Source organism: Varroa jacobsoni, unplaced genomic scaffold (genome assembly GCF_002532875.2).
Source record: "Varroa jacobsoni isolate VJ856 unplaced genomic scaffold, vjacob_1.0 contig00061, whole genome shotgun sequence".
Taxonomy (NCBI): Eukaryota; Metazoa; Arthropoda; class Arachnida; order Mesostigmata; family Varroidae; genus Varroa; species Varroa jacobsoni.
The window spans coordinates 185806-210595 of NW_019214403.1; the positions used below are offsets into that span (position 1 = coordinate 185806).

The window sequence follows — 24790 nt, forward strand, 5'->3', positions numbered from 1 at the left end:
TTTTAAACAAAAATGCGGCATTTAACAAACTACAGTATATTATTTTGACGTTAATAACCTTAATTTCAAAACGTAGTAAAATCCGGGGTAGAAAATGTATACGGAATAGGTAAGTCAATGCTTTGCCCATTTCGTGTACGTTTATGTTACACTGCAAATGACTGTGAAACAAATGGTTGTGATGCGCTGTTGTGAAATCGAATGTATTTGGTTTTTGAAGAATCGAGCTTGCGCCCTAGCTTTTATTTCCGTTAACTACTAACCTAAATTTTCCTTCATCAGAAGTAGTGCGTAGCTATAGCAGCCACTATAGTAAGTAACAAGCAGATATATTTATCTAATAACATCTTACTAAAATGGCATCTTGTTGAACATCTTTCAGGATGGAAATGTTCTTCTTAAAAAATCAGAAGAAACGCATCAAATCGCCACGTTATACAAATGGGCTTCTTGATGGTGCAGCCCTGCCAAAGCCACGCTGTCACGCTGGCGGTGCAAAGCGAAGTGAATCCCGCGAGCGAGGCGATTCATCCGCGGGTTCGTCAAGCGGAGGAGACTCTGTTCCACGACCCCTGTCGGCGCCAGCAGGCCTCAATTTAATGGTTCCACAGGATACCCCCTTTGAGGAACAATACGCCCGAATTATCTGTCACCACCAGGATTATTTTCACAGGTCACTAACTATAATTGTATTCGTTTTGTCAATGTTGTGTTTTCAAACAATCGTTATTACGTTCCTGCTTTTCGATATATGAGATAGGTACATAGTAAAATGTTTGAACTAGCTGACCTAACGATTGATCATTTTTTAGTTTAGTGGTATGGTTCTCTCTCTAACCACATAATTTTTGCAGCACTGAACGACATTCTGGTAAGTTCTGAATAATGTGGTTGTATCCTAATCGGAGAGCATAATTCTGTTGAGAACTACATTCAATATCCTTCTAATAAACGTTCCGAGTTTTATGTTGGACGTTATCGTTAAGCATTGGTTCATACGATTAGAGCCCAGCATGAAACAAAGTTTTTCTACATTCAATTTCACCGCTTGATCTATTTCTCAGCTTATTATGAAAATGCGGTACTACTTTACGAGCTTAAAAGGACTGATAAGTGATCACAGGAGGAGTGTGCCTAAATAAAGAAATAAACATCGTGTATTTAATTACAAAAGCCAGTAACCAACTGTCTCAAATAATAAAAAAAAAGCAACACTAAAGGTTTTGTTACGTAGGAAATCGAGGATTCTCGCTCTTAATCAAATTGCCGCTTAATCAAACTTCTAATGACTGTGAACGTGACGCCTGTAGAAGTAACAATACGCAGAATGGCTGACAACTTGTATATATGAAAGATTGCAGATGTATGAGGAATTAGTTATATTTTCCTGAGACAAACGTTACACCTTTATGTACAGCCTGAATAGAAACCAACAGCTCTGCAGCACTCCCTTATCTTGTCACTCCCCTCAGGTATTTTTTACTCGCAAACACGGAGGTCCAAAATAAATCAAGAACAGGCAGTTAGACACTGCTACGTTGATAAGAACAATAGCAGTGTAAGTGTTACGGCAATATTTTTACTGCCGATCGTCTTAAAGCTTTATCCTCACATTTACCGAACAACGTCATTCAGTCATTTACAAATTTGCATAGCCGACCATATTTATATCATAAAGAATACATAAAGAAGCGTACACAAAACGTGTTCCCGCTTGCCTTTCGCTATATTCATTTAGGTCTGCTGTGGGATTGACCTGGGCTCATAATTAGCTCGATGAAAACGCAAGTACTAATTTCCCTAAAGTGCAACCTAACTATGCGATGCGTAGTTTAACTGATCTAGAAAGCAACTTACGGGAACTGTTTTCGGCAACATGCCAGCAGAAATTCAATGTGACAGCTGGTTATCGATATAAAATTAAGTCTTGTGTTAGACGTTGTTTACAATTAATTACTTAATGTTTACAATTAATTAATACGATATATGCAGGTGTGAGGCCAACAAGGTTCTTCGCGATCTCGTTATGTGCTGTATGAGCTCATTTATTAATTGGATAGCCCGATCCTAGTGCCATTGAACGCTGTTGCAAGCGATTAATCCCCGGCACAAAACTAACTATCTACGCCCGTGTCGTTTCTAACTTTAGTAGGCAACCACGTTATCACCGCAGCATTGCGGTTATATATATTTGAAAAATTAGATCGACATCGCTCAAATGCGTCACTTGAAAGCGAAAACTGTACATTCATGGTTTTTACACAGGGACTAGCGATACAACAATGGTTGAGCATTCCTAGTTTTCTTTGTAGTGACCACTGTGTAGTAGCTATTAGCTAGTAGCCCTCTGTTACAGTTACTCGATAAACTCGGTTCGGAAACAGTTTTGTTTTTGTAAGACGATAACCTAACTATCCAATTATTGTACATTATGACAGTCAATACTAAAATTAAATCAGCATAGATGAGTTTCATAAAATTAAGCGCTGTGGTAAAAACGATTTCTTCAGACAATAGAGTATACACACAAAGTATTAGTACTGCATAAGTCGTCGACCATTGAGATTCAGAGGTTTATTGAATATTCCAAATCATGATTTTGCCGCAATTAGGATAAAATCTTTGACTAAGAATTTTGAAAATAATGTTATCTGTATATGTTAATCAACTGATATATTTAGGAATGTGCTTTATTAGAGCCTGTGCTTGTAACTTTTGTTCTCATTTGCTCAAATTGCACAATCAGGTGAACACTGGAGGCTGCAAAAAAAAAAAATTAAAAGGCACCTGACATCTATTTATGCTAACTTTTTGATATATTTGTTAAATGGGTGTAAATTTATACTATGAAGATCTACCGAATCCATGTAGCACCACAAAAAGACTTTTTTAATTAACTCCAGCTAGGAAATATAGAAACTTCGCTCCGGCCAGGTAACACTCAATATACATGAAATACAACAAAAACGTATTCGATTCAAACGGACCTTTATTAAACCAAGAGAGGCAAATTAATGACAAATCACAGAGAAAACAGGTCTCACGAATAGTGCAAAAACGCGCCAGTAAAATTTGCGGGCCTTAGAAATTGGGTTACTCTGGTTGTATTATGAAAAATTCACTTGCAGAACACAGGAAAACCAAAAGAAAAATACAGTAACCCATATTACTTGGTAACGAATAAATTAATTTCCTAATCACGAAACTGAATTACTCATAATACTAGCACTTTGGTTCCGCGAGTATTATTTAAATTCTGTAAACACATTCTGGCTTACGCCTTTCATGCACTCACCTTCGTCATTGCCAAGTGAGAAAGCAAAACACGTTTAATAGTCTCCACTCTTCTGATAAAATTCGAAACAAAATATTCAATATATGACATGGAAAGTGAGTGATCATTACTGATATAACCCCCATCCAAACTAGTAACTATATACTTTTGACATGCCCCATTCTTCTATAGTTACTTCCAAAGCCCATGTGTTCATTGTAGAAAAATCGTAATCCGTGTTGTTTACTTTAATTTGTCAACAAGCGCTATTAACTGGTCATCATCTTTACTGCCGATAACCTTGTCCACAAGTTTTCCGCCTTTAAAGGTCAGGATGGCCGGAACCGCATCAATCGAGAACTCCATTGCTAGCTCCGCGTTGTCGTCGATGTCAACCTTGTGTTGAAACCATAAATCAATCTTAAGTCAAAAATCGAAATATCCATAATACTTATAAAACTCTATAATTTCTTATAAACAAGATGCATTGGCAACGCAGTGATGTATTCACTAACAAGACACAGTGTGCGCAAAATTTTTTGGGAAACAGTATCTGAAAGAACTTGCCTATTTCGTTATGAATAGATGAATGAAATAATAAACGCAAACTTCAAAGAACATTTTCTTAATCAAACGCGACGTTCTATCGTAGAAGTGCGAAGCACAAATTCAACATAGGGACAATATTTTCTATTATATTGAACACGGTTTCTTTAATGCTTTTTAAGTAATTAAAGATAACGTGGTTAATAAATTACCTCAATGACATTGGTTTACCTTTGCGAAGTGCATAGAGGAGTTACGTGAATCCATGATTTTCTCTAATCGAGGCGTGAGCAGCTTACACGGGCCGCACCAACTGCACAACAAACAGGAGAGAGTAGCACGTAATTGCACGACTCGTGGCAAAAACAGCTACGAGTGCTTGTTATCGAAAGTCATCAAACGCGTAACACGTAAGACGTTCTTAGCTCCTATTATGTCGTAGAAAGCTCCACGATTAAGTTACTTAGCGATCCATGCCAGATGGCGCGAATACGCCGTCTTGCCATCAAACAGCAGTGGACGTGAGGCAATTCAAAGACATTAGAAGTTGAGTGAGTAAGAAATCAAACAAAATATATATGTGTATACATATATAGGGTACACAAAAGGTCGTTTGATAGTCTTAAATGCTTGCATCAATCTTTCTTGAATAGCTCTGAATGGTTAAGTGTCAATTTCACTAATCACTTTATATATCAAGTATTTAGGTAGTAAATTGTCCTTAGTGATGTTTTTAATGACTCTATCTTTCCCATGACCACAAGGGAAAAAATTGAAAAAAGCTAGATAATAGGACCTGGGCCACCACTTGACTTGACCACAGCCACGCGTCGAGATCAGCCGACTTGGAAGCATGCTTCAAACAGATCAACTGTTTTCCATGCTGTGTGGCAAACTGCCCCATTTGGTTAAAACCAAAAGTTTTTTGCATTCAATATCTTCATTTCAAGGCACAAAAAGGTTTGTGCTCGTCGTGGACTATTGTTTCCGTTCCAGCATCACTTCCTGCATTGCATTGCGTTTCAAAACGCATTCAGAAAAGAAACGATGCTTGTTTCTCGTGGAAATAAGAATGCTGGTACTTTGTAGAGATAACAATACAATTGTTCCTTTAGAATAAGTCGCAGTGTTCATCATTAGATCGAGTAGGTCACCACGATGCCGCACTAACGTCGTTGGATCTGGGTCCACATTACTAGCTATACCCAAACGAGCAGATCACAGGAGTAACCTTGGTCTCACTTTATCTGCACGTGAGCCAATCGATTTCAATTTCCTGATTAATTGCCTCTACGTTTTTTGCGTTAACAAAAGATACGGCCTGCAATCTGTGTGACACCTGTGGGGTATCATCTTCATTGGCTCCGTACTTCGACTTTAAGTTTTTACTAAAAACAAACGTCGTTGTAAACTGCTGTATTTTATCATCACCAAATCGCAAAAACTGCTACCGTTCGACACTCTGCTTGCTTACGGAGACAGCAGAGAGGGTCGAAATCGGCCACCAGCTTTCCTATATACCTTATGTATGTAGAGCGTTTCCTAATTTCCTCAGTGAACCTTTGCGCACTTGAAGAAAAGCCAACAGATGGAACTAAATTAAGTTTCGTTTCCTGCTTCCTCTATTTTATTTCAGATTGAAGCGGTTCGTTATCGATTGTTTCAATCATTGCTTGAATATTGGCCCTTAGTTATTAAATAGTTAACGGCCTTTTTGCGCAAACCATATCCTTCACATATCCTTAACAAGAGTAATTGAGACAATTTAGGTCACACTACCGTGGTGTACAAAGTAGGAAGATGCTGCCGCGATTCGCGGCACTTGTGGCTCTAGCCTGCCGGAACTGAACAGAGTTCTCTTCTTGTCGAATAACAAATGCGGCCACAGCCGAAATTATGTACTTATACAACTAAAGCGTTACTTAACATCATCCATCAGCTCGTGGTAAATATCTTCGCTAATGAATAGAAATGTTATTCATAGAAATTCTTAAAATATTGTAAAAAAAGCTAAATTTTTCATTTTTTATCTGGTACAGTCCGCGACTATTGACAATGTACAAAAGGTGCGCAAGGCAAGAGACGTTTTTTTCGATCATTCACAAGGCACGTGTAAGGTACAGAAGACTGACTTGCCAGTTAAACATAGTAAAAGCACTGAGATTTGGCCTAAACTTATTAAGAAGATCCTTGATACCTTTCTGATGTCATTGTTTTCGTCAGTTCAAAAACGAAAAAAGCAACATCTTTAGATTTTTTGGAAATAGCAAAATAGCAATGAAAAGCTCTATAAATAAAAATGAGAAAAACACCTGAAAACGCGTTACATGAAAAATATCCGATTAAGAATAATCCAAAAAGCATTTTACTAAGCGCGTACATTCTTTCAAAGTCACCTGGTAAAGATCAAAAATACAAATTTCCATATAATTTACAACACTGTAGCGGCACAATGCCATCCAGTTTATTAATATTATACTTATCATCAAATGCCCCATAAAAACGAAAGTCGTACATTCAACCAATAGTTAACCGCTACGAAAGAAAAAAAAGCTAATAATAATAATAATAATAGTAATCATTCTTTACACATCTGTCTTCCTTAGCACTGATGCTTTTTGACGAACCTAACTAGTAATAACTACTTTCGTCTAATTCGACTTGTACTCCTGTTACATAAGTTCTATAATTCTCTCATCCAATAGAAACAATGTCGAGATATTAAGGTGCCGATTGTAAAAACGTAATCTTGCGAAATGTTCACTTATACCGCAATAGTACTATCTCTTAATCTTAATTTACAGCAGATCCATCTATGTGTGCCCTATAAGCATCGCTACAAGCCAGAACAGCTTTAAGCTCTCGCTGAATAAACGGCACCCTCTCGTTGTCCATCAAATCGATCCAATTGTTTACATTGATCAATAAAGGAGAGATTTTTTGGGCTCGGAGAAGCTCAGTTCGAAGAGATAAATCTACTGTAGGCAATCCCGATGCACGAAGGTAGCTAGCATTGTTTGTCAGCAGGACGGCCAACACTCTACATTCGTTGGGAATCGTTTTAAAAAAATTGTGGCGGTCACTCTCGGCATAGTGCGAAAGTGCGATAGGAAGACCATTCGGTCGTAGAACCATCAAAAAATCCGCTAGTGTACCAAGTGGCGTGCAGATCCTTTCGGCTACAAATTTTTCACCTTCTAACGCAGTAGCTAAAGCTTTGTGAATCGCTTGGGATTCGCTGTGGTGTGTCTCAAATTTATTAAGTATACGGAATCGTATTCTCGGCAGGATACGAAACGAGAATCGACTAGCCTTTTCTCCCCGAAGCCGTATACAGTATTCAATGTCGAGTAAACGTTGTGCAATAGTAACATTCACGAACTCATTCTGTAACACGGCCTCTTGAACTTGAGGGTTGAATAACATATCCAGTTGAAATGTGGGGAATATACCCGTAACAACTAGATCCCGCATGTACGTAATGAAAGAAGGCAGGTTTGAAGATAAACGTGTGGCCTTTTCCTTAGCGTCAGCTAGTATGGCAGCAGCTTTTTGATTAAGGACAGCTTCTTCTGAACCTCCACTGGAGGACTTAAGACCAGGGAAGCGCTCTTGTGCTGCTAGAGTTGCCACCGCATTTGATAAGACCGGAAGAGGGATGCGTTCGTTGTTAAGTACCTCGTCTTTTTCCTTAATGATTAAATCGCGTAGAAACTTGGAATTGCGCACTGTGAAGTACCGATGCTGTTGAGTTGAAAACGCGAGTGTAGTCGTTCGTGCGAGACTCCAATGATTGTCCTCGGCAAATTGCCAAAGAGAATCACAGAGCTTTCTTGTGAACCCCGTGTACGATAACGTTGAGAGCAGCATCCGAAGATTATTCATGTCAAGCTTGTCCAGGCCACTAGCAACAATGTCCATGCAAGTGTCAAGCAGGTGCCTAAATGCTTTCGAGTCAAATATGTTTAGCGTGTTGACCTTATTCGTTTTGACGAAAGCAACAGCAGACATCAAATTGACCGCATGCACTGCGCTCATATCATTGGCGTGTTTCTGCATGGCCAAAGAAATGAATTCCAGCGTGTCTTTATCGCACTCACTAGAGAGAGCGAACCGTAAGGCCTGGAAAGATTCTTCAAAGTTTGCTGTGTCGAGTTCAACAGGACATTTTAACTGAAACACAAGAGGAATTGCTGTTCTGAGGGCCTCCGTCAAAAACGTCTGTCCTTCGAATCGAGTTAATAAAAAGTGCAAGAACATCAACTGTTTCAAAGAAAGGTCCTTCAGCGAGGCGCGAATCATTTGGCAAATACCTTGCACCAGTGATGATTTTGTCGGCAGCTTCAAGAGAGCAGCTGCCTTGAGAAGCGTGACACATTCTCCAACTTCGTAAAAACGCAGACGTTTCAGCGTCCGGTTTGCTAGCTTTAAGAATGATGGGGATTCAACAATGCTTTGTGGCAGTGTATCACCTTTTTCTACCTTGCCTCCGAGTATTTGGAAACTGGCCAATAGATGTCTGTTTGTCATAGCTAAATGGTGCTGCTCTATAGCAACGAGAATATCGCTCGTATTTGTAGCTCCGCTAAGTTCCCCGAGAATGAGATCATTTTCGGCTTCGAGCGATTCTTCTGCCTTCCGCTCACGGGTAGAAATCTGGCAATATAGAGACTTTGCCGATGTTCGATACCCTTGCTTGTTCACTGCAAGTGTGCGCGGTAAGGTACCAGTGTGCGCTAGCAGGTTCAAACGGCCAGGTCGCACACTCAGTAACATTCTTCCCAGAGAAATCATCCTAGCTTGAAGATTTCGAATTATTATTTAAGGGCGAGAGCCCTTATCTTTGTCGTAGTATGTGTTTTAAATGGCACTTAGTGATTTTGGTAGCCTAGAAACCGTAGCAAACGACACAACTCCACGCAGATTCACACAGCGCAGCAGCACATCAACCTCGAATGGAGCGACCAGTAGTCATTTGTTTACAAATGTGTGTTTTGCTAAACGAGAGCAGTTCCGTGTCTATACTTGATTCGCACAGATTGAGCGTGTGTGGGATATTGAGCGGCCTAACGACTCTAAGACTTCCGACGAATACCGCCGAAACAATGGAAGCAAAGGAAGGTAGCTTCTGTGCTATCAGCCAGCGGGTATACGAATCATTCTGTTAGTATTGTTCATTTAAAAAAAGTGTTTGTTGTTGTGTTTTAGTATGTAAACATAGCCTTATTAAAGGCAACAATTTGCCATAAACCGAAATCTATAAACGGAGTTGAAATGCCATACTACTCTATAGAAGGGTTTAATGATAGGAACTGACTATTTTGCTGTCACAAGAACCACCTAATTTGAGGCAACGGATGTCGGTGTAACCTTCACCTTTTCTACTGCGCCAAAAAGTACAGACTGCACTTGCTTTAAAGACAACTTATACCCACGTCCAGTAATTGCAAACTCATAATAAATGAACTTTATTAACGACAAAAATAAACAATTTGCGTTACTATCGTTATTTTTACAGAATTGTTGATACGTGAAAAAAATGGAGTCATGATCCCTATACAGAAACTCCATCGTACAAGGCAAAGATTTAAGTATGCAAATTTAACAGCAAACAATACTTACGTAGCTTTAAAGTTGACTACAACAGGCTTATCACTTTTGAGAACCTTCTCTTTGAAGTCGTTTTCATCTTGGATAGTGAACATGTCAGCGCGCCAAGCAGTTACTGACACGTTCCGATAGCTGTTCAGGGGAGTGGGCGCATTGACTGATCGTCTAAAAGCACTGATCGCGGAGAAAAAGCAGGTTCGAAATATGGCCATAGCGATTGCGTTCGACCGAAACAACTGCGCGATATTGCTGGCGTTTTTCTATTGACGTTCTGAGTCGTTGGGTTGGAGGCGTGATTTTGTTATGTTCTCTTGAACGTCTTGCAGACTGGGTTGAGCGGAGTAGCAGACGACTTGGCAGTGGTATGTACCGGTGCGCGGACATCGTCAACGAGACGTTTAGGTCTTCTATATTAAGGGAAGGCATGGTCTGGACGGTTAACGCGCATTTCATAGAATACGTCTCCATGATGACCATAACTGGCAAGCATGCTGAAAAGTTGGCGAAAATTAGTACCAGATATTGTTAATTAGAAAAGTAAGAAATGAACGAAAAATAAAACGAAAAATGAAAATGAGAGTCATGCCTGTTCGAGAAACCTCAGATAAGTTTCGGCTAGACTACTCATAGGGGTAACTCCTTGATGCTAAAAAGAACTGATTCCGAGGACTCGTTGACAGAGAAAATAATAACTAGAAATGCTGATTACAAAAAAAAAAGATCTATTCTTTCGTCCAGTAAATTTTGGAACAGGTGAGTTAGTCTAGGTTCGAATGCAAATGTAGACACGCATCCATATCGTACTAAGAACCAGCTGTCTGAATATAACAGTAATAATAATGCTTAACGGCGATACCGGATATAACACTCGAAACATGTATTGTGTATGCTATTTATATATACGGGCGTAACGGGAATGTTAACGCGGAGGTGCAATAAGAGTTTTTATGATGATGCAAATTCTCAGTATTCAAAGCTTGAAAAACAAATTTAGCTGTAAATAGGTGTTACTAATCAATCTTTTCTGTTTGATTAAATATTAGAAATATTACAAAATAGAAATACCGCCAGAGTTCCTTCTTATATACTCTAAATGTATCACACGAGTAACCAGTTGCTCACTTCAAACGTTTCCTGTACATTTCATGATGTTTAATTTTTATAGGGGGAAGCATGTTTGCTTGAGCGCCGCTTTTATCTAAAATTTCTGTGTTCTTCCGACTCTTTTGTTTTAGGTGGTTTATCTATAGTATGGAAACAAGTTGAAGTAAACACATACTAAATTGGTTCAAGTCGAATAAACCTATTATCGCTACCTGTCATTTAAATTATTCTTATAAATAGTTTGAAAAACGATAAGAATGAATCGTCCAAGGTAGGGCAATAGCAAATACAGAAATAATAATAAATCACTGTTTTTATTTTGTAAGTCGAAATCATGTATTGAAATAATGGGAAACAAAAATAACTCCCCGTCGGGGAATCGAACCCCGGTCTCCCGCGTGACAGGCGGGGATACTGACCACTATACTAACGAGGAATACGTATTGTGTTCCTAAGTGGTGCCTCAAACTCAAATTAAGAAACATGACGTGAAATGTTTATATCTGATGCAGAGCGATACAGAAAGCGACTCCATTATGAACGAAACGGTAGTACGCGAACTTTATGCCGTTGACCGATTTTATATTTCAGAGCCATACTGTTAGTGTGACTCAAGTGATAAACGTATCATTTGAGTGAGAAACGTATCATCGCACAAAAATATGGAACAATCGAGTGGAAAACAATTCAGTGGCTATCGGCGTGCCCCGCAGCTATTATCCAGTGTAGACAGTGTATCATGATAAATATACGAATCATATCTGCCAACATGCCTTATAGAAAATGAGTTGAAATACAAGGGTTAACTCAACTCATTTTTCTTGCGCTAATTTGTTATCTTGTTGTTTTGTTCGATATAAACCTATTCAAATGGCATTGCTGCAACATTCATTTCTGGGTGAGATTTCTTTTTTTTAGCTACTATATTCTATAGAATTATTATTACATTAGTAAAGCGATCACCTGCACGCTGTAAGTTGTCTGGAGTGCAACGCTGTCTGTGTTGATAGTCTGTATTGTCTTAAATGATATTCTTTACTGTTTCGTCATTTCAGACTGCAAAGTCGCAGGGAAAAGGCAAACAAGGTTGCGACAATCCGGCAGCACTATTACCCAGAAGGTGAATGGGGATGGGCCGTTTCTGGGTGTGCTTTCGTTGTCCACCTGCTTACAAATGGTATAGTACTAGCGTTTGCCCATCTGCTCGGCCAGGTGCATCAAAAATGGAATCATGTTCCCCAAATCAACATAGGTAAGTGAATTAACTATTCGCCTCAAACAACAACAAAGGTGTGACTATGTTCTACGGGTCAATAACAGGCCGACTAGGTGGTTCGCACTATGCCCTCCATATTGAAGAGCTCCAATTTTGATCGAAGGAACACTGCATCAGGATTTGAAATTAAATCACGCAACCATTTTAAAAATGAGACAAACTTAAATGTGAGACAAGGCAGATGTAAACGACGAGGCCTTGTCATATTACGTTTTGTCATGGTTAGGCAGAGGCATCTAACTGTAACTTACAGCCAGAGTTGAAAGGTCTTAGCGGATATCTGCTTAGTTTATATACATATTTCTAAGTATCCCAGGTATATCGATGTATGGGTAGACCTGTACCTATTTATTGCAAAATGGAAGATCTGCATCAAAATATATAAAGGCCATCGCTCGTCATGAGAAGCTAGTTATTTAAGCCATGATGTAAATAACCGCTAATTTAAAGTAAAATGCAAATGTTTGATCTACTAAAGTTAGAAGTTGAACGCTTACGGAGTTCCGATCAGGAAAATATCGCATGCTTTTATGCGAAGTTTATTAGATTTTATACATGTGACTAGATAGCAACTTCGCTTGTTTAGGTAAATAAAATACTATGAACAGTTTCAAATAGGAGAGAGGACTCCAACGCATGAACCTTTCTCAACGAATGAACTCCTCACAAAAACTTACATTCCAACAAATGCGATCGACTTCTTGCCAGACATCATAAAGATGTAATTGCTTGATAATCGCTCTTGTACTCAACGTCATGATGGGAGAAATGATTCTGTTAACCACGGAAACTGTAGCCTGTTTGCCCGCATCAAAGAGTTGATGGCTCCTGTTTATTTGGTCCTTAAAAGCTCAGATTCAACCGAGAATTTGCGTTTTCATTGTCATACCCTGTTGTTGAAATAAGAGGACCAGGTATGAACGCTAACGGTTTCAATGATTTCCGAGGATCAAAAGCTTAAGTAATGCCACAAACGATATTCCTGCCACATAAATGGCTTTCTTTGGTGCTAACATAGTCAGTCGCTAACCGAGCACTCAACGAAGTAACAGTGGTCAACCAACGACACAAACGCTCGTATTTTATAATCTTTGTTGTAATTTATGGTACCCATTACTTCATCGTTATTCGTTTACACATCGTATTTTTCTGCTTTTAGGACAAAAACGTTCTTGTGACTGATCACTATTTCGATTAGCATTTTTCCTTTGACGAACGTAAATTGTTGCAACCTGGATTATTGCATCTTATTGATGAGCTGATTCGAAATCTGTTAGCTGGGAATTCACTTTGTATGTGCGCACTGCTAACGTGAATAGGTATTGCCGTATGCCCAGTTACACGTTATCTTCATATTGAGTCGGATGCTGGTGGCATGTCATCGGGTTTTCATTAGCTCAAGTTCGGAAGCGAAGTTCTGCCGTTACTCTAAACAGTAGTTTCTTTAAGCACACAGCATACGTTCGATGTTACATTACATTCAGATGTAACGAAACGTTACATATGACAAAACAAACCGTTAAGCGGTTCGCGAAAATGACAATAATCATAATAAAGCACATAATGTATATGGAGATCATCTGCGTCGATTTAGTTAATTTATTTCATTAGTACGCTTTTCGGCGAATTATAGATATTTCGATTATAGGAGGGCACTGTGATGATCAGTTAGTTACGCTTTATAGTAGTAGGCATGTACGCGTACAACGAACAAGCATAGGGCGAACTATATAGTTTCACGATATTTTTTGACTCCGGTTTTGATTCTCCTTTGTGTTCCTGGTAGAAATTTAATGCAGAAATGAAGCAGTTGTAGAATAGTGGTAAACAATAAAAACCTCTACAATTATAGCATTCATATAGTTTCGGCTTTAAGACTGTAACAGTCCTGGAAAGCTTGTTTCCATGTAAACAAAATACAGGCTTTACACTCACACGTGTACGTGTATGAATGAACACCTTCATGTAGTGAAAAAGACAAGTTCACAGCAGATACGTGCACAAATACAACGGGCTATAAGATTGTCTATAGATGTGTTGATGTTCGATATTTACGGATGTGGGACTCCAGAGGTCAGAAGACCTCTCGAGTCTACCGATGCAATTCACTACCTCGAAGTCTCTTCGCTATTGAATCACGTGTTAAAGAGAAAACTAACCTAATTTATCTATGAATGTTTATGCAGGCACTAACTTTCGTGGGAAACTACCATACGAAATCATAGTATTAAAGCTATGTTCAGAGTGCAAGGCTGTGTTTATCGGTTATTGAAATCAGAGAAAAAAGACTTGCAAGGGCATCATGTCAACGGATGCACGTCAGAGAGGGATGCATGATGCTGAACGGTTGAAATCTTTAGAAATTTATTTGGTATTTATATTGCTAAATCGGCGTTTCGTGCCATTATTGGAATTATTTATCATCGAAAGACAAAGTAACGATGACTTTTTTCATGAAAGAAATTTCGGAGGTGGTAGTGTTTTGGTGCCCAAAACTGAAAGTGCGAAATAACAAGCGTTTTGTATATGCTTTTCAAGGTCCCCTAAGGAAATCCTTAAAGTATGGTAGCCTGTGTGTTGGCTATCATTTGCTATAGACTTTTCCCTAAAGTTGATGAAGATCGATTTGAATCTCCCATTATGATAGTCCATTTAACCAATAATCGGTTGAGTTCTTTACCTAAGAATCTCTGTCTCGACTAAGTAATCGTAAGAAAAATTGTTCGAATTTTTCCTCCAACTTTATAAACGCAACAAGCCATACCATTGGCCCTAATTACTATTTTTTTTTTAGCTAGCCACAACCGATCTGCAGGACACGATAGCCCTGTCTTGATAGGTAAGAGAACATCCTAGTGTTAGCATCCGGTGAATTACGTGAACGGCTATAGTGAATACTGTAGGCTGCTGTTCAGGACCTTATGGCCTTTACAGTTTATGAAGATACTGTCCACTAGCTAAAATGAGCGATTTCAACCGAATTTGAACTATGACTAGCAATCATTTAATCCAATGTTGCAACTACGACAGTCCTACGACTGGCATCTGACTGCATCTTAAGATAATTAGTTTTACCATCAGAACTAATACTGAATCTATTTCAGTAGCGTTTGACACAGGTTGATGTGTATAAGCTTGGAAAATATAAGTATTTTTAGCGTCCGCTGGTAGTGGAAATTTAATTATTATGGAGTGGAAAAATTACATTTCGATGGAGGAGATTCTTAGCTAATGGTGGGAAATCATCGGAGTTAAGTTCATTCACTTAATGCTTGAGACTGCGCTGTGGCTTTCAGAAAGATCCATAAGCTGCTTTGTTGTAATGAAGAACAGCGGACGAGTTTCCCACCACAATCGGGAATCGGCTCCGGGTGGCTTACTTTAAATGTCATGGCGACAGAGTAAAAAAGTAGCGCCCTTACTGATATGTATAAATGGTAATTAATGATTTACGATAATGAAGTAGATAAAAACGCTTACACTGTTACTATCTCTTTAATTTGAAGAGGTTCTATTTGGTCTAGCCTCGTTGTATACACGAGAGGTGAATAGTGTGTACTTAGTTGGCCAGTAAGGCTTCCAGTAAACAAAGAGTAAGAATAATCAGGCGGCTTTTATTCCGCAATAAAAACATCCCCTCCGCAGTTGAGTAATCTAACTACGTAAATAAATTAGACGAGCATCAGTGATAACAAGTACTAACAGAAACGGTGACACTTTGTAACACTTAGCCCGGTCGTTTCGAAACATTATACATTAACACAAATAACAAAATTCAATCACCTGCTAGAATACACAATGTTGACGAAAGCAGTATTTATCAATGAGATTACTTATGAAAGTCATAGGGGCAACGTTTAGCAGGTTTCTAAGTTAATACGCCCTTAAAATTTTCATAGATGCAAGTAATAAGCCCAAACACGCATAACATTCTAGTCCTGTATATTGCTTTGCATAGCTTATATAAAACTTATAAGCTTAACGAGAAAGCTCCTTATCTATAACGGTCACAATGGTCCTAGGGAGACTTGTCACGTTGACCCGGCAGCGGCTTAAAGAAGGCCCTAAGGAGATGGGGTCGCAGCCAGGAGCATTTGTGTGGGAAGGAGTCACAAAGAGAAGGCTACTGTTCAGGCCAAAACGCCAATCTAGCCAAAGCGTCAAATTTGAAGAGGAAACTACTTGAGGTCCTTGAACTACCGTTTCACTCGCATCGTTTTATAGATGTCTGACTTCTGCAGACGGCGCCAGTGGCTGTTTCTGCAGTGTTGTCTAGCAATGCAAGTGGCAGCAGGATGCGCATCCTGCGATCGTCTGCCTCGAGGCTGCCTGCATTTCCATTGCCTGTGCTATTTCTTTTTCTTGGTGCTCAAGCGAAGTTAATACTCAGTTCAGTCGTTAGATTACGCGAGCGTGACAGACTCAACACCCGCGACCATACAAAGATCCGATCAAAGCCAAGCAAGCGGGCCCCGAGTAATGCTCGTAGGAAAACGATAAGGATTTTCTACACTGATGTTTCGTTTAGCGACTCTACTGCAATGGTGCGCTGCCGCCGCCACTTTCCGTCCTGCCGATGCTCCAACTTTGGCGACCACTGGAAGCATCCTTTGGGTCGATGTATTGGGTCGATCTCAACTGGGAGCACCTTTCGATACCAATCGAAAAACAGGTCGAAGGACAGAGTGTTGAACGCGAATATTTGCCCGCGCAACTTGGTTCGGATTGCTTAGCGGTAAGAATGGCACAACGACAGAAACGACAACAGCAATAACAACAACAAAATGACGAAGCGAATGGTCCTGGTTCCAATCCAAGTTGGCGTAGCGCATAGCACGCGTATGAGTCTTTATCGACTCCACGAGTCAAGTGTTCGCTCTGCTTGTATTCGAAACGAGAATGATATACTCAGAGGCCTGTCTAGTTGCCATGGGGACGAAAGGGCTATTAGAATACACATTGTGGGTACATCTCGCTCAGTGAACGCTTTACAGCGATCGTAATCCAATAACGGTAACATTCGGCGGCATGGAACGTTAGCACAGCTTGCAGCGTAACGTTGGAATAGATTTAGATTGATTAGACTAGTGCAAAGACGTGAGAAATGATTCTCCAATTGAATAGTAAATCCATTCGAACGTTCAGACTTTTGGATGTCTCCAGTTGAGATAGACCAACTGTCGTGGTGGGCTTTTGCCTAAATGAACTGACCGGTCAGAGACCAAATTTCAATTATGTAACATGAACAAAACCGTAGCGGTAACTTGTGCGATCCGAACGTTCGCTTAGACCAGTGCAAATTACTGTCAGACAGTTTCCGCGAAGTAAGTCCCGGTGGTCAAATGGGCCGCGAAGTTCTAGACCATGCTTCAGCTACTATGAGTAAAGATGTTAATTTTAACCTTAACTACTCTCTTACGTGGATTGTGAAATGCAAAGTACTAAAGGTAGCACTGCCATTACACACAACTGCTACGTGTTAGGCCTACAAATAGTAACCCGCGTCTAAATTTTAGGAAGTCGTTTGATGACAACAACGCCTCCAAAAGCTTACGCGATGAACAAATTCAACCTTCGTCCATCTTTAGAGCTGCGATTTAAACCTGATGAAGCAAAACAGCTGATGAAAGAGATTGTGAATCCACTTTTGGACTCTATCGAAAAGTACGACGCAACCATAATATCGCAGCTGACGCGTCGAATCTCAGAAGAGGTAGTGCGACGACTCAAGGAGCTTTCAGACCATGCCAATGAGGAGGAGGAAGCTGTCAGGCCATCGACGGCAGCCAGTATTCGTAGCTTAGGCGACGGTAGGTACAAATATGATAGTATTTTTTACCCGAAAACATCTGACGTTCCTATAAAATCGTCTTGAAAAAGAGAAACACATAAGATGCAATAAGATCGGCGTAATTTTTCAAGTATAACCATGTCATAATTATATCTTCTAGCTAATGGAACAGTTCGTCTGAACAACAGATTGATTTGCGCTTTTCTGTTTTACAATGGTTTTGATCGTTCCAAATCGATCAATCAATCATTCATTGATCGTTACATGGGTAAAAATGTATGGATTTGGTAATAGTCTACAGATCGGATCTACATTTTGAAGCACGACTGCAACGATGCGTCAAATTCTACGACTATGTTTACATCGGCGCTCGTCAATAGATCATAGTTGTCGTGTGCTATCTCGTCACATCTTTGTTTCATGCAACTGTTGCCTCTTGCCATATGGATGTAGGTACGACTGGGGGGCGGTATAAGATTATCTGTCACACCGTTATAGTGGAGAACCGCGGAGCCGGTATTCGGGTATCATATGGTCAGCAATGGGATATCGACTCAGACGGTGCTGTGTCACATTTCTACGCTAGCAGCTGTCTCCAGTGTATTTGTACGGTGCTCGCTATATTCTACTACTGACTGACGGTGTGGAAAATACGAGTGGCCGAAAAGGAACAATGGCGGCTGACTGAATCGGGCGATGTTAACCCTTTGGAAAATCGAGCTGAAAAAACAAACATCGAATAGGGTGAGTCGAACAAGCAGAGGTCGGAGACAACTAGAGACACTAGATACCGAAGTGTAACGGACTATGTACCATTTTTTGAAAAGAAAGCAATATTTCTTCAGCGTTACATATAGAAGGACATATCGTAAGACTGGGGTGGTTTTGTAAATAGAGTATATAACACGTTGCTAGTGGTAGATGTTTGTCCGTGTTACAAGGAGCAAGTGTGACACCTACAGAAAGCAGATACAATGAAGGCAAAAGTCAGTCTTCATGCACTTCAGAGGATAGATGGAATGCTCCTTAATGGGCCGATTATACCTTATCGATAGTATAACAATTGAACTGGATAGTAGCTCACGTAACTAACTTTGGTTCGCACATTTGTTATAAACGCATGGCATACTTTACGTGTCGCTATGGATGCAAGTTTTTTAATAACTTAGGCACTTATATATACATATATGCATATACAAACTTTTTTTGGCTGCTGCTTCTTCTTTGCTCATTATACTAATTAAATATATAGTTACTTAATATATAATAATTAGCGTATGATTTAAGTCCCTCTGAGCGCACACTACTTGTCATTGCTTGATTAATATTTAAAAGCATATCAAGAACAAGGTGCTAGCATAAAATATTTTAGTAGTATAAACGCTGATAGAATTCTACGTCATACTTTTGTAAATCCAAATAAATATATCTCATAAGTTAAAATCACAGTAATTAATAGAAAGAAGTATGTGCTTCATACGTATCCTAGTAGAACCATGACTTCATCATGTTCAATACTAGCTCAATATTTTTAGCTTCCTTATGTGAGAATTCATTTTGCTTGTTGTGCCGCCATTTAGCCATAGGCGTCGAATATGGGTCGCGTTTTCATACATGCCCAGTGCCAATTTGGCTAAATAGTAAGCGTTTGTTTTTAGTAATTATAGAAAGATAGTTATAATTTCATACTGATACATTATACCATATATAGTATTTTCTATTTCAAAAAAAAAAGCAATCAAGAACAGAATAATGAGTGCCTGAGGCGTTCAAAAAATTCCAAACGATTTTCTATTTTGTAAATACGTTCCCTAATAAACACCTTGTTCCTGCCATTTTTTGCGACTTCATGTAATGTTTCTTTTTCTCGTGATTATCTCCTCGTTATTGAAGTATCTAGTCTGTTTTGAGCAACCAAGGCCTTAGAAATAAATTACTATTTACAAATACCTACAATAAACGATGTTAGTAAGAAAAATATGAGAACATATCCCGAAGCATCCGCACTTGTTTCTAACGATATTTAATTGCGTCGCTAAAAGCGATTGGCTCAATATAGCGTTTCGCAATTGATGGGGAAATTAATGTTTCTTCATATACCAGATACGCATACGCATACGCTGTATTATTTGATGAAAAAGGACAAAATTGTATACAATCAATCATATAGTTCCTTCTAGAATAGAACAAAGTTCACTGCAACAAAGTAGAAAAATACATTTTGGCCGATGAGAGTAGTCTTATGTGAGGGACCAGATGACACACAAGTTGCTTTCTAGTTATCGATGAACATGAAAAATATAATCGAAGCTTTCATACTCACAACAATCTTTAAGTGCTTTCCGAGTATCATTTTATTAAAGAATTTAATTACATCTTCTGGACTCTATAGGATTTCGACAGTAGCATTGAATATTCGTGGGAAAGCTCCCTCTGTCTTACAAAATTATGTTTTCTTTGTTCGCTTATTTTCCTTTTTGTTCCTGGAGCTGAAAAAAGCCCCTTACGAAACGATCAAAAAATCTGGTTGTTTTGTTTTATTGAGTTGAATGTTTCAGTTGTAATATTTACACAAGAAAATAGTAAACTTATGGGGAGGCTTTAACTTTGAAAGATTACATTCGCATAGGTAAAGGTCAGCGCTGTCTCCCACAGAGTTTTTGCGCCTCGATACTATACATTATATACATTTTTACTAAGGCCGGTTCCATCCCAGTAGTAGAAGCGAACGTGTATCAATGAAAGGTCGTCCGCAGTCAAGTGAAATGATCAATTATCAATGATCGATTAAGCCTGTTCTGGCTCAGTCTACTTAAGCTAATCCTGTGGCCTACACTTCTGTCAAACCGTTTTGTACTTCTTTGACGGAAAGTGGCCGTTTCGCTCCTCTGCTCTGCTCTTCACAGGCCTACGGGATTAAAAACAAGTATCTCAGGTTCAGGAGAGTTCTGCGCCGCTGCTTCCCTAAGGATAGAGTTGTCGTCGTTGTCGAAGGAAAGTCAACGAAGACAGCGACGCCGAAGTCTAAAGACGTCACGAATAACCCCGTCAACAACAACGGAAAAAAAGCTGGCACCACTACTACGACAGACGGTTCGGATCGCTTTCGGCTGCTTGCCAAGGAAGACTAAGACCAAAGCATTAAAAACTAGCCGTAAGCGGTAAGACTGGTGTACGTTCCGTGTCATTAGGCAGTGTGTGTCCTTCCTTTTAGAACGCCAGCAAAAACACATGGCCATACGCGCACATTCACACAGAGCCGCTAAGATACAAAGGCGGAACTCAACGAGACAACACGATCAAGATCCTTATCGTACCGATTTGATGACGCGAGAAAACCAGACTAACTAACGAAGAGGAACGTGTTGTTTATGCTTCGAGATTTCTTTTTTTTTTTTTGCTAAATGAACAGTGGTGAATAACGGACTAATCTGAGGAGTGACGCAAGAATTATGCCCGAAAAATCGTTCCTAAATTGGTGATATTTTGTATTCCTTGTGGTTGCAATTGATATGAGAAAAAGTGCATATTGAAATGCGTACAGGTAAGTCAGTTACATATGAGCCTTTCGGTCAATTACTCAGAAGCTACTAGTGAATAGATGAACAGCTGGTGAGGTACTATAGATTTGTACGGTGCGATCGCTTATTATTACTGTGCTAACAGGACACGAATAATGTACTCAGTTTACTGATAGCGTTGTCATTTCGTTAATGGATACATGGCTATATATATATATATACACCCCAGAGTTGGCCTGAGGGGTCTCGGCAAAACACGACTAAGTGGCCTAATGGTTAAAGATTCCCCTCAGCAAAGAAGCCAAGCTTTGCTTGTCTATCTTTTGAATTCGTGTTGAACATAGGGCTACTGTCTAATACATTCACACTATTCATATGTCATGTGTGGAGAGCGTTCGGCGTGAAGGAAGGCTTTGTCGAATTAATTAAAGATAAATTTTCTATTGCACCTTGACTTTTAATGCGGTATAAGATATTCAAACTAACATGTGAATATGTCGAAGACGATGGTTTGAAACGAAATTGTTATCATACACTTATTATAACTATGCACGCATTTTTTTATTTTTATATCAACAGATGTTCAGAGTATCACCACCTTTTATCACCAATAAAGGTGCTTGTTTTGTACGGACGACCCAGCAAGTTAACTACCCTAGCGATAGTCCTTTATTGAATAAGGCAAGTGACATGAGAAAGAACGTATGCCAGTAGTTCTTACATATGCCTTAGAAGTATGACTTGCTGAGGAAAAGAAAGCTCTGGCTATGCAACCAACGCTTGTAATCGGCGCTGACTTCGCACCTCCATGGATGATACATCAGACAACGTTTGTCTAGCTTCAGCCTGCCTGTCTGACTGGTTGAAGTCTGTTGAAGTTGCATTCCCTAGGCATCCGAGACGTGCATCAGTTCCGTCTAGGCAAATACAATTTCAGCGAGACCTCTACCTCGGTACTGTATCTCCGTATTCCTTGTGATGTGGATCCTACACTTGTTTCATAGGCAAAGCCACTAATCTAGACGCAAGCTCTCCTAGCTTGTTCGCCGTTATCTCCTGCAGCTACGGTTAGCCACTGTCAAGTAGCCGATGTATGCACGGATATTTTGCCGATTGATCTGAAGATGCATCGTTGAAGTCCACTGTGTGGCAAATAAAAAAAAAAACCTCTAGTGTATTGCCTCTAAGAGTTGTTAAATATAAGCTGAACTAACTAAACGTAGTTCGCCAAATGCCAGAATATGATGAAAACTATAATTTACTGACATTATTTTATTTATAACAAGATGAAAAACAATGTTTGCGTGAGATCCTTTTCGAGAAGAATGGCCATAATGAAGGTATATTAACAAGGATATAGAATCTTATACAACTGTGCATTGCATCATGAACCGAGCTGCTTCAATATCGGGTGCATCCAAGCAGCATTCACGAACATAGCAAATGTATTTAAGTCGGCAGCAGTGTTATATAATGTTAATACTGATCTATTCTTTCTGCTCCAACTGCGATTCCAAAATGGACTCCTTTTCAGTGTTTGTCGGAAGTGTTATGCAACAGGTCTTGTTTAACTCATCGAAAAGCTGCTGATGCCTATAAAATCAGCCGATACGACTAAGACAATCCCGCGATAAAATACTAAATAATAAATAGTATCGTCAGTTTTAAGAAAATAGACTTTCTCAGGATACGCTGTTTTAAAGCCTTAAATATAAAAGCCCGCTTAGCATAATCTAAGAAGACTCTTTTCTCTACTCAGAGCAGAAAAGGTCTCGATATTTTAGTATTAGAAATAATATTCCTTTTACTGCAGAATAGAATTCCCAACAAATATTTTAATTTACATTTCATCTGTCAGTGGTATAAATAGAGTAATATTGGAGAGTCAATCACAAATAAAGTACGTAGACTCTTGTAAAATCAGAATCTTCTAAAATGAACGTCTATCATTATTTACATCCTACGGGTCTTCCGTTGCCCATACAATGACAGCCATTAGTTAGTCACAGCGTGATCTATAAAGAAGTAGATTTTTTTTTGTAACAGGCGAAGTTTGCTTAACCTTCTTTGAAAGCAGAAGAAAAGGACAGCCGGTTGTGAAAGCAAAAGTGAATGTAGCGACTTTGCCTTTATTTTCCGTTAAAAACACTATCGCAACGAGATTGTCTAGAAGAAAGTCTGCCTCAGCGCTAGCTAGCCTTAAATATTTAATGCAGCAGATCAGATTTTTATGATACCTCGTATAAAGCTACAGAAGTTGTAGCGTGGACAGACACTTAGAACGCTAAGCTACACAAGGATAGTGGATGGAAGGGGGAAAATTGGAGATTTTAGGCTTACAGCCAGGGCTACAGCCTATTTACCACAACAGGATTACGAACTTCGCGACGTGCTTCTGCTACCATCATATCGAGTCACCTCGTTCCGTATTGTTATTGTTCTTCGTGTGCTGTACGCTTACTATCGAATGACCGCTGTGACAGAGAATCTGCGACTTTTCTGAGTAACGCAGACCACGTTAGCATAAGGTATTTACATCTTGATATATAGATTTACTTCGTGCACCTTTGTTAGGCGATTACGTCCGCCCTCAAATCACACTGTATCTTCAGTACGTAGCAGGCAGCGCCAAAACCTAGGGGACGCAGAAAAGAGCTGTAATTTTAGAATATTAATTCAATAACTTTAGCGTGATCCCTGTTTTCCCTTTACCAGTTTTCGCAGAAAGTGATGTAAACGTCACGTACATCAATAACAAGAAGGGTGCCTTGGTTATGAATGCGTTCGAGAAAGGTACTTAGGGCTATCGAGCATCGATGCTGGTACCGAGCTGCAAGCACCAGTCTTTTCGGCCTTTTGTCCGATAAGACACATTCAATGATTTGCGCATTGCAGTAGTGCTAGGACAAAGGAAGACACAAAGCTGTTTACATGTCAGAGTCGATCCGTTTACTAGGACAGCTGGCTAACAATGTCCCGAGTGATTTTTACCTCACACATATCACATCTTCCATGGCGTTCCTGTTAGTAGGTTGAGAGGATAATACCAACGCTTTAAAGGCATATATTCTAACACACATTGACAGAATGACTACGGAATTCCAACGAATTTCCATTTTCTCTGTAATCAGCACGGTACTAGCTCAAGTGAAAGGAATACCTATTTCGGTTTAGAAATTTATTTGCAGATCTAGGTATAGATAAGTCCAATGACTAGAGGGAACCGTATATTCTATTTAAAGTAAACCTCAAAAAATGCGCGAGTTTTGATTATACTAGTCATACATGAGATTAGCAACATCTCAATCAGGCATTGGTCATTATCGTTACCTATACTGGATATTCGTACAATAATACTGGACTATAAAATAAGTACTAACCATTTTTCTAGCTGGGTTGCTTATTCTAGGCAATATGACTCTCGCTGGGTCGGTGTTGATGAAAGCTGAGATTTGGCAGTTCATTCAGATTTTAGGTAGAGCGCCCTTGACATGAGTGCAGTTTTCCAAAACTTTGCCATACTTCTATAATGATAAGGGCTCGGATTCTGCTTAGATCGATAAAAAATTGTGCCGCTATGGCCAAGGTGCACTATCGGAAGAAATAGCCTAAAATGAGTTATGCCGCTTTCATTCTAGGAATTTTCATGCAAAAGGCGCTGCTCGTAG

General features: G+C 39.4%; 3 protein-coding genes and 1 non-coding gene across 5 annotated transcripts; 1 reads left to right on the forward strand and 3 right to left on the reverse strand.

Moving 5' to 3' along the window:
* Window positions 1–367: 367 nt before the first annotated feature.
* LOC111270699 (uncharacterized) lies at window positions 368–23042 on the forward strand. Of its 2 annotated transcripts, XR_015315038.1 has the most exons (5): window positions 368–673; window positions 11590–11786; window positions 17327–17620; window positions 18055–18345; window positions 20508–23042. XR_015315038.1 is itself a non-coding variant. In XM_086972589.1 (4 exons), the coding sequence occupies exons 1-4, from the start codon at window positions 384–386 to the stop codon at window positions 18234–18236; spliced, it is 963 nt and encodes a 320-aa protein (XP_086828715.1). In that variant the 5' UTR covers window positions 368–383; the 3' UTR covers window positions 18237–19446. The 2 variants fall into 2 exon arrangements, 1 of the variants encoding a protein (XP_086828715.1); XM_086972589.1 differs by lacking the exon at window positions 20508–23042 and having other exon boundaries at window positions 18055–19446.
* Window positions 2972–9769, reverse strand: LOC111270700 (thioredoxin, mitochondrial). The gene is made up of 3 exons (XM_022851070.2): window positions 9443–9769; window positions 4052–4133; window positions 2972–3670 (listed from the first exon to the last, which is right to left on the reverse strand). The coding sequence occupies exons 1-3, from the start codon at window positions 9640–9642 to the stop codon at window positions 3518–3520; spliced, it is 435 nt and encodes a 144-aa protein (XP_022706805.1). The 5' UTR covers window positions 9643–9769; the 3' UTR covers window positions 2972–3517.
* LOC111270697 (uncharacterized) lies at window positions 6240–8986 on the reverse strand. Its single transcript, XM_022851068.2, has one exon. It carries the CDS (start codon window positions 8612–8614, stop codon window positions 6614–6616), a length of 2001 nt encoding a protein of 666 aa, XP_022706803.1. The 5' UTR covers window positions 8615–8986; the 3' UTR covers window positions 6240–6613.
* On the reverse strand, window positions 10899–10970 carry TRNAD-GUC (transfer RNA aspartic acid (anticodon GUC)). Its single transcript has one exon. It is a non-coding gene; the product is annotated as a tRNA-Asp (tRNA).
* Window positions 23043–24790: the final 1748 nt, after the last annotated feature.

Coding starts and splice junctions, on each gene's coding strand:
- LOC111270697 (XM_022851068.2), bottom strand. CDS start 8,614: ATGATTTCTCTGGGAAGAATGTTACTGAGTGTGCGACCTGGCCGTTTG.
- LOC111270700 (XM_022851070.2), bottom strand. CDS start 9,642: ATGGCCATATTTCGAACCTGCTTTTTCTCCGCGATCAGTGCTTTTAGA. Junction 4,134..9,442: donor GTAGTCAACTTTAAAGCTAC/GTAAGTATTGTT, acceptor TTTGTTGTGCAG/TTGGTGCGGCCCGTGTAAGC. Junction 3,671..4,051: donor CCTCTATGCACTTCGCAAAG/GTAAACCAATGT, acceptor TTTCAACACAAG/GTTGACATCGACGACAACGC.
- LOC111270699 (XM_086972589.1), top strand. CDS start 384: ATGGAAATGTTCTTCTTAAAAAATCAGAAGAAACGCATCAAATCGCCA. Junction 674..11,589: donor CACCAGGATTATTTTCACAG/GTCACTAACTAT, acceptor TCGTCATTTCAG/ACTGCAAAGTCGCAGGGAAA. Junction 11,787..17,326: donor TGTTCCCCAAATCAACATAG/GTAAGTGAATTA, acceptor TCTAAATTTTAG/GAAGTCGTTTGATGACAACA.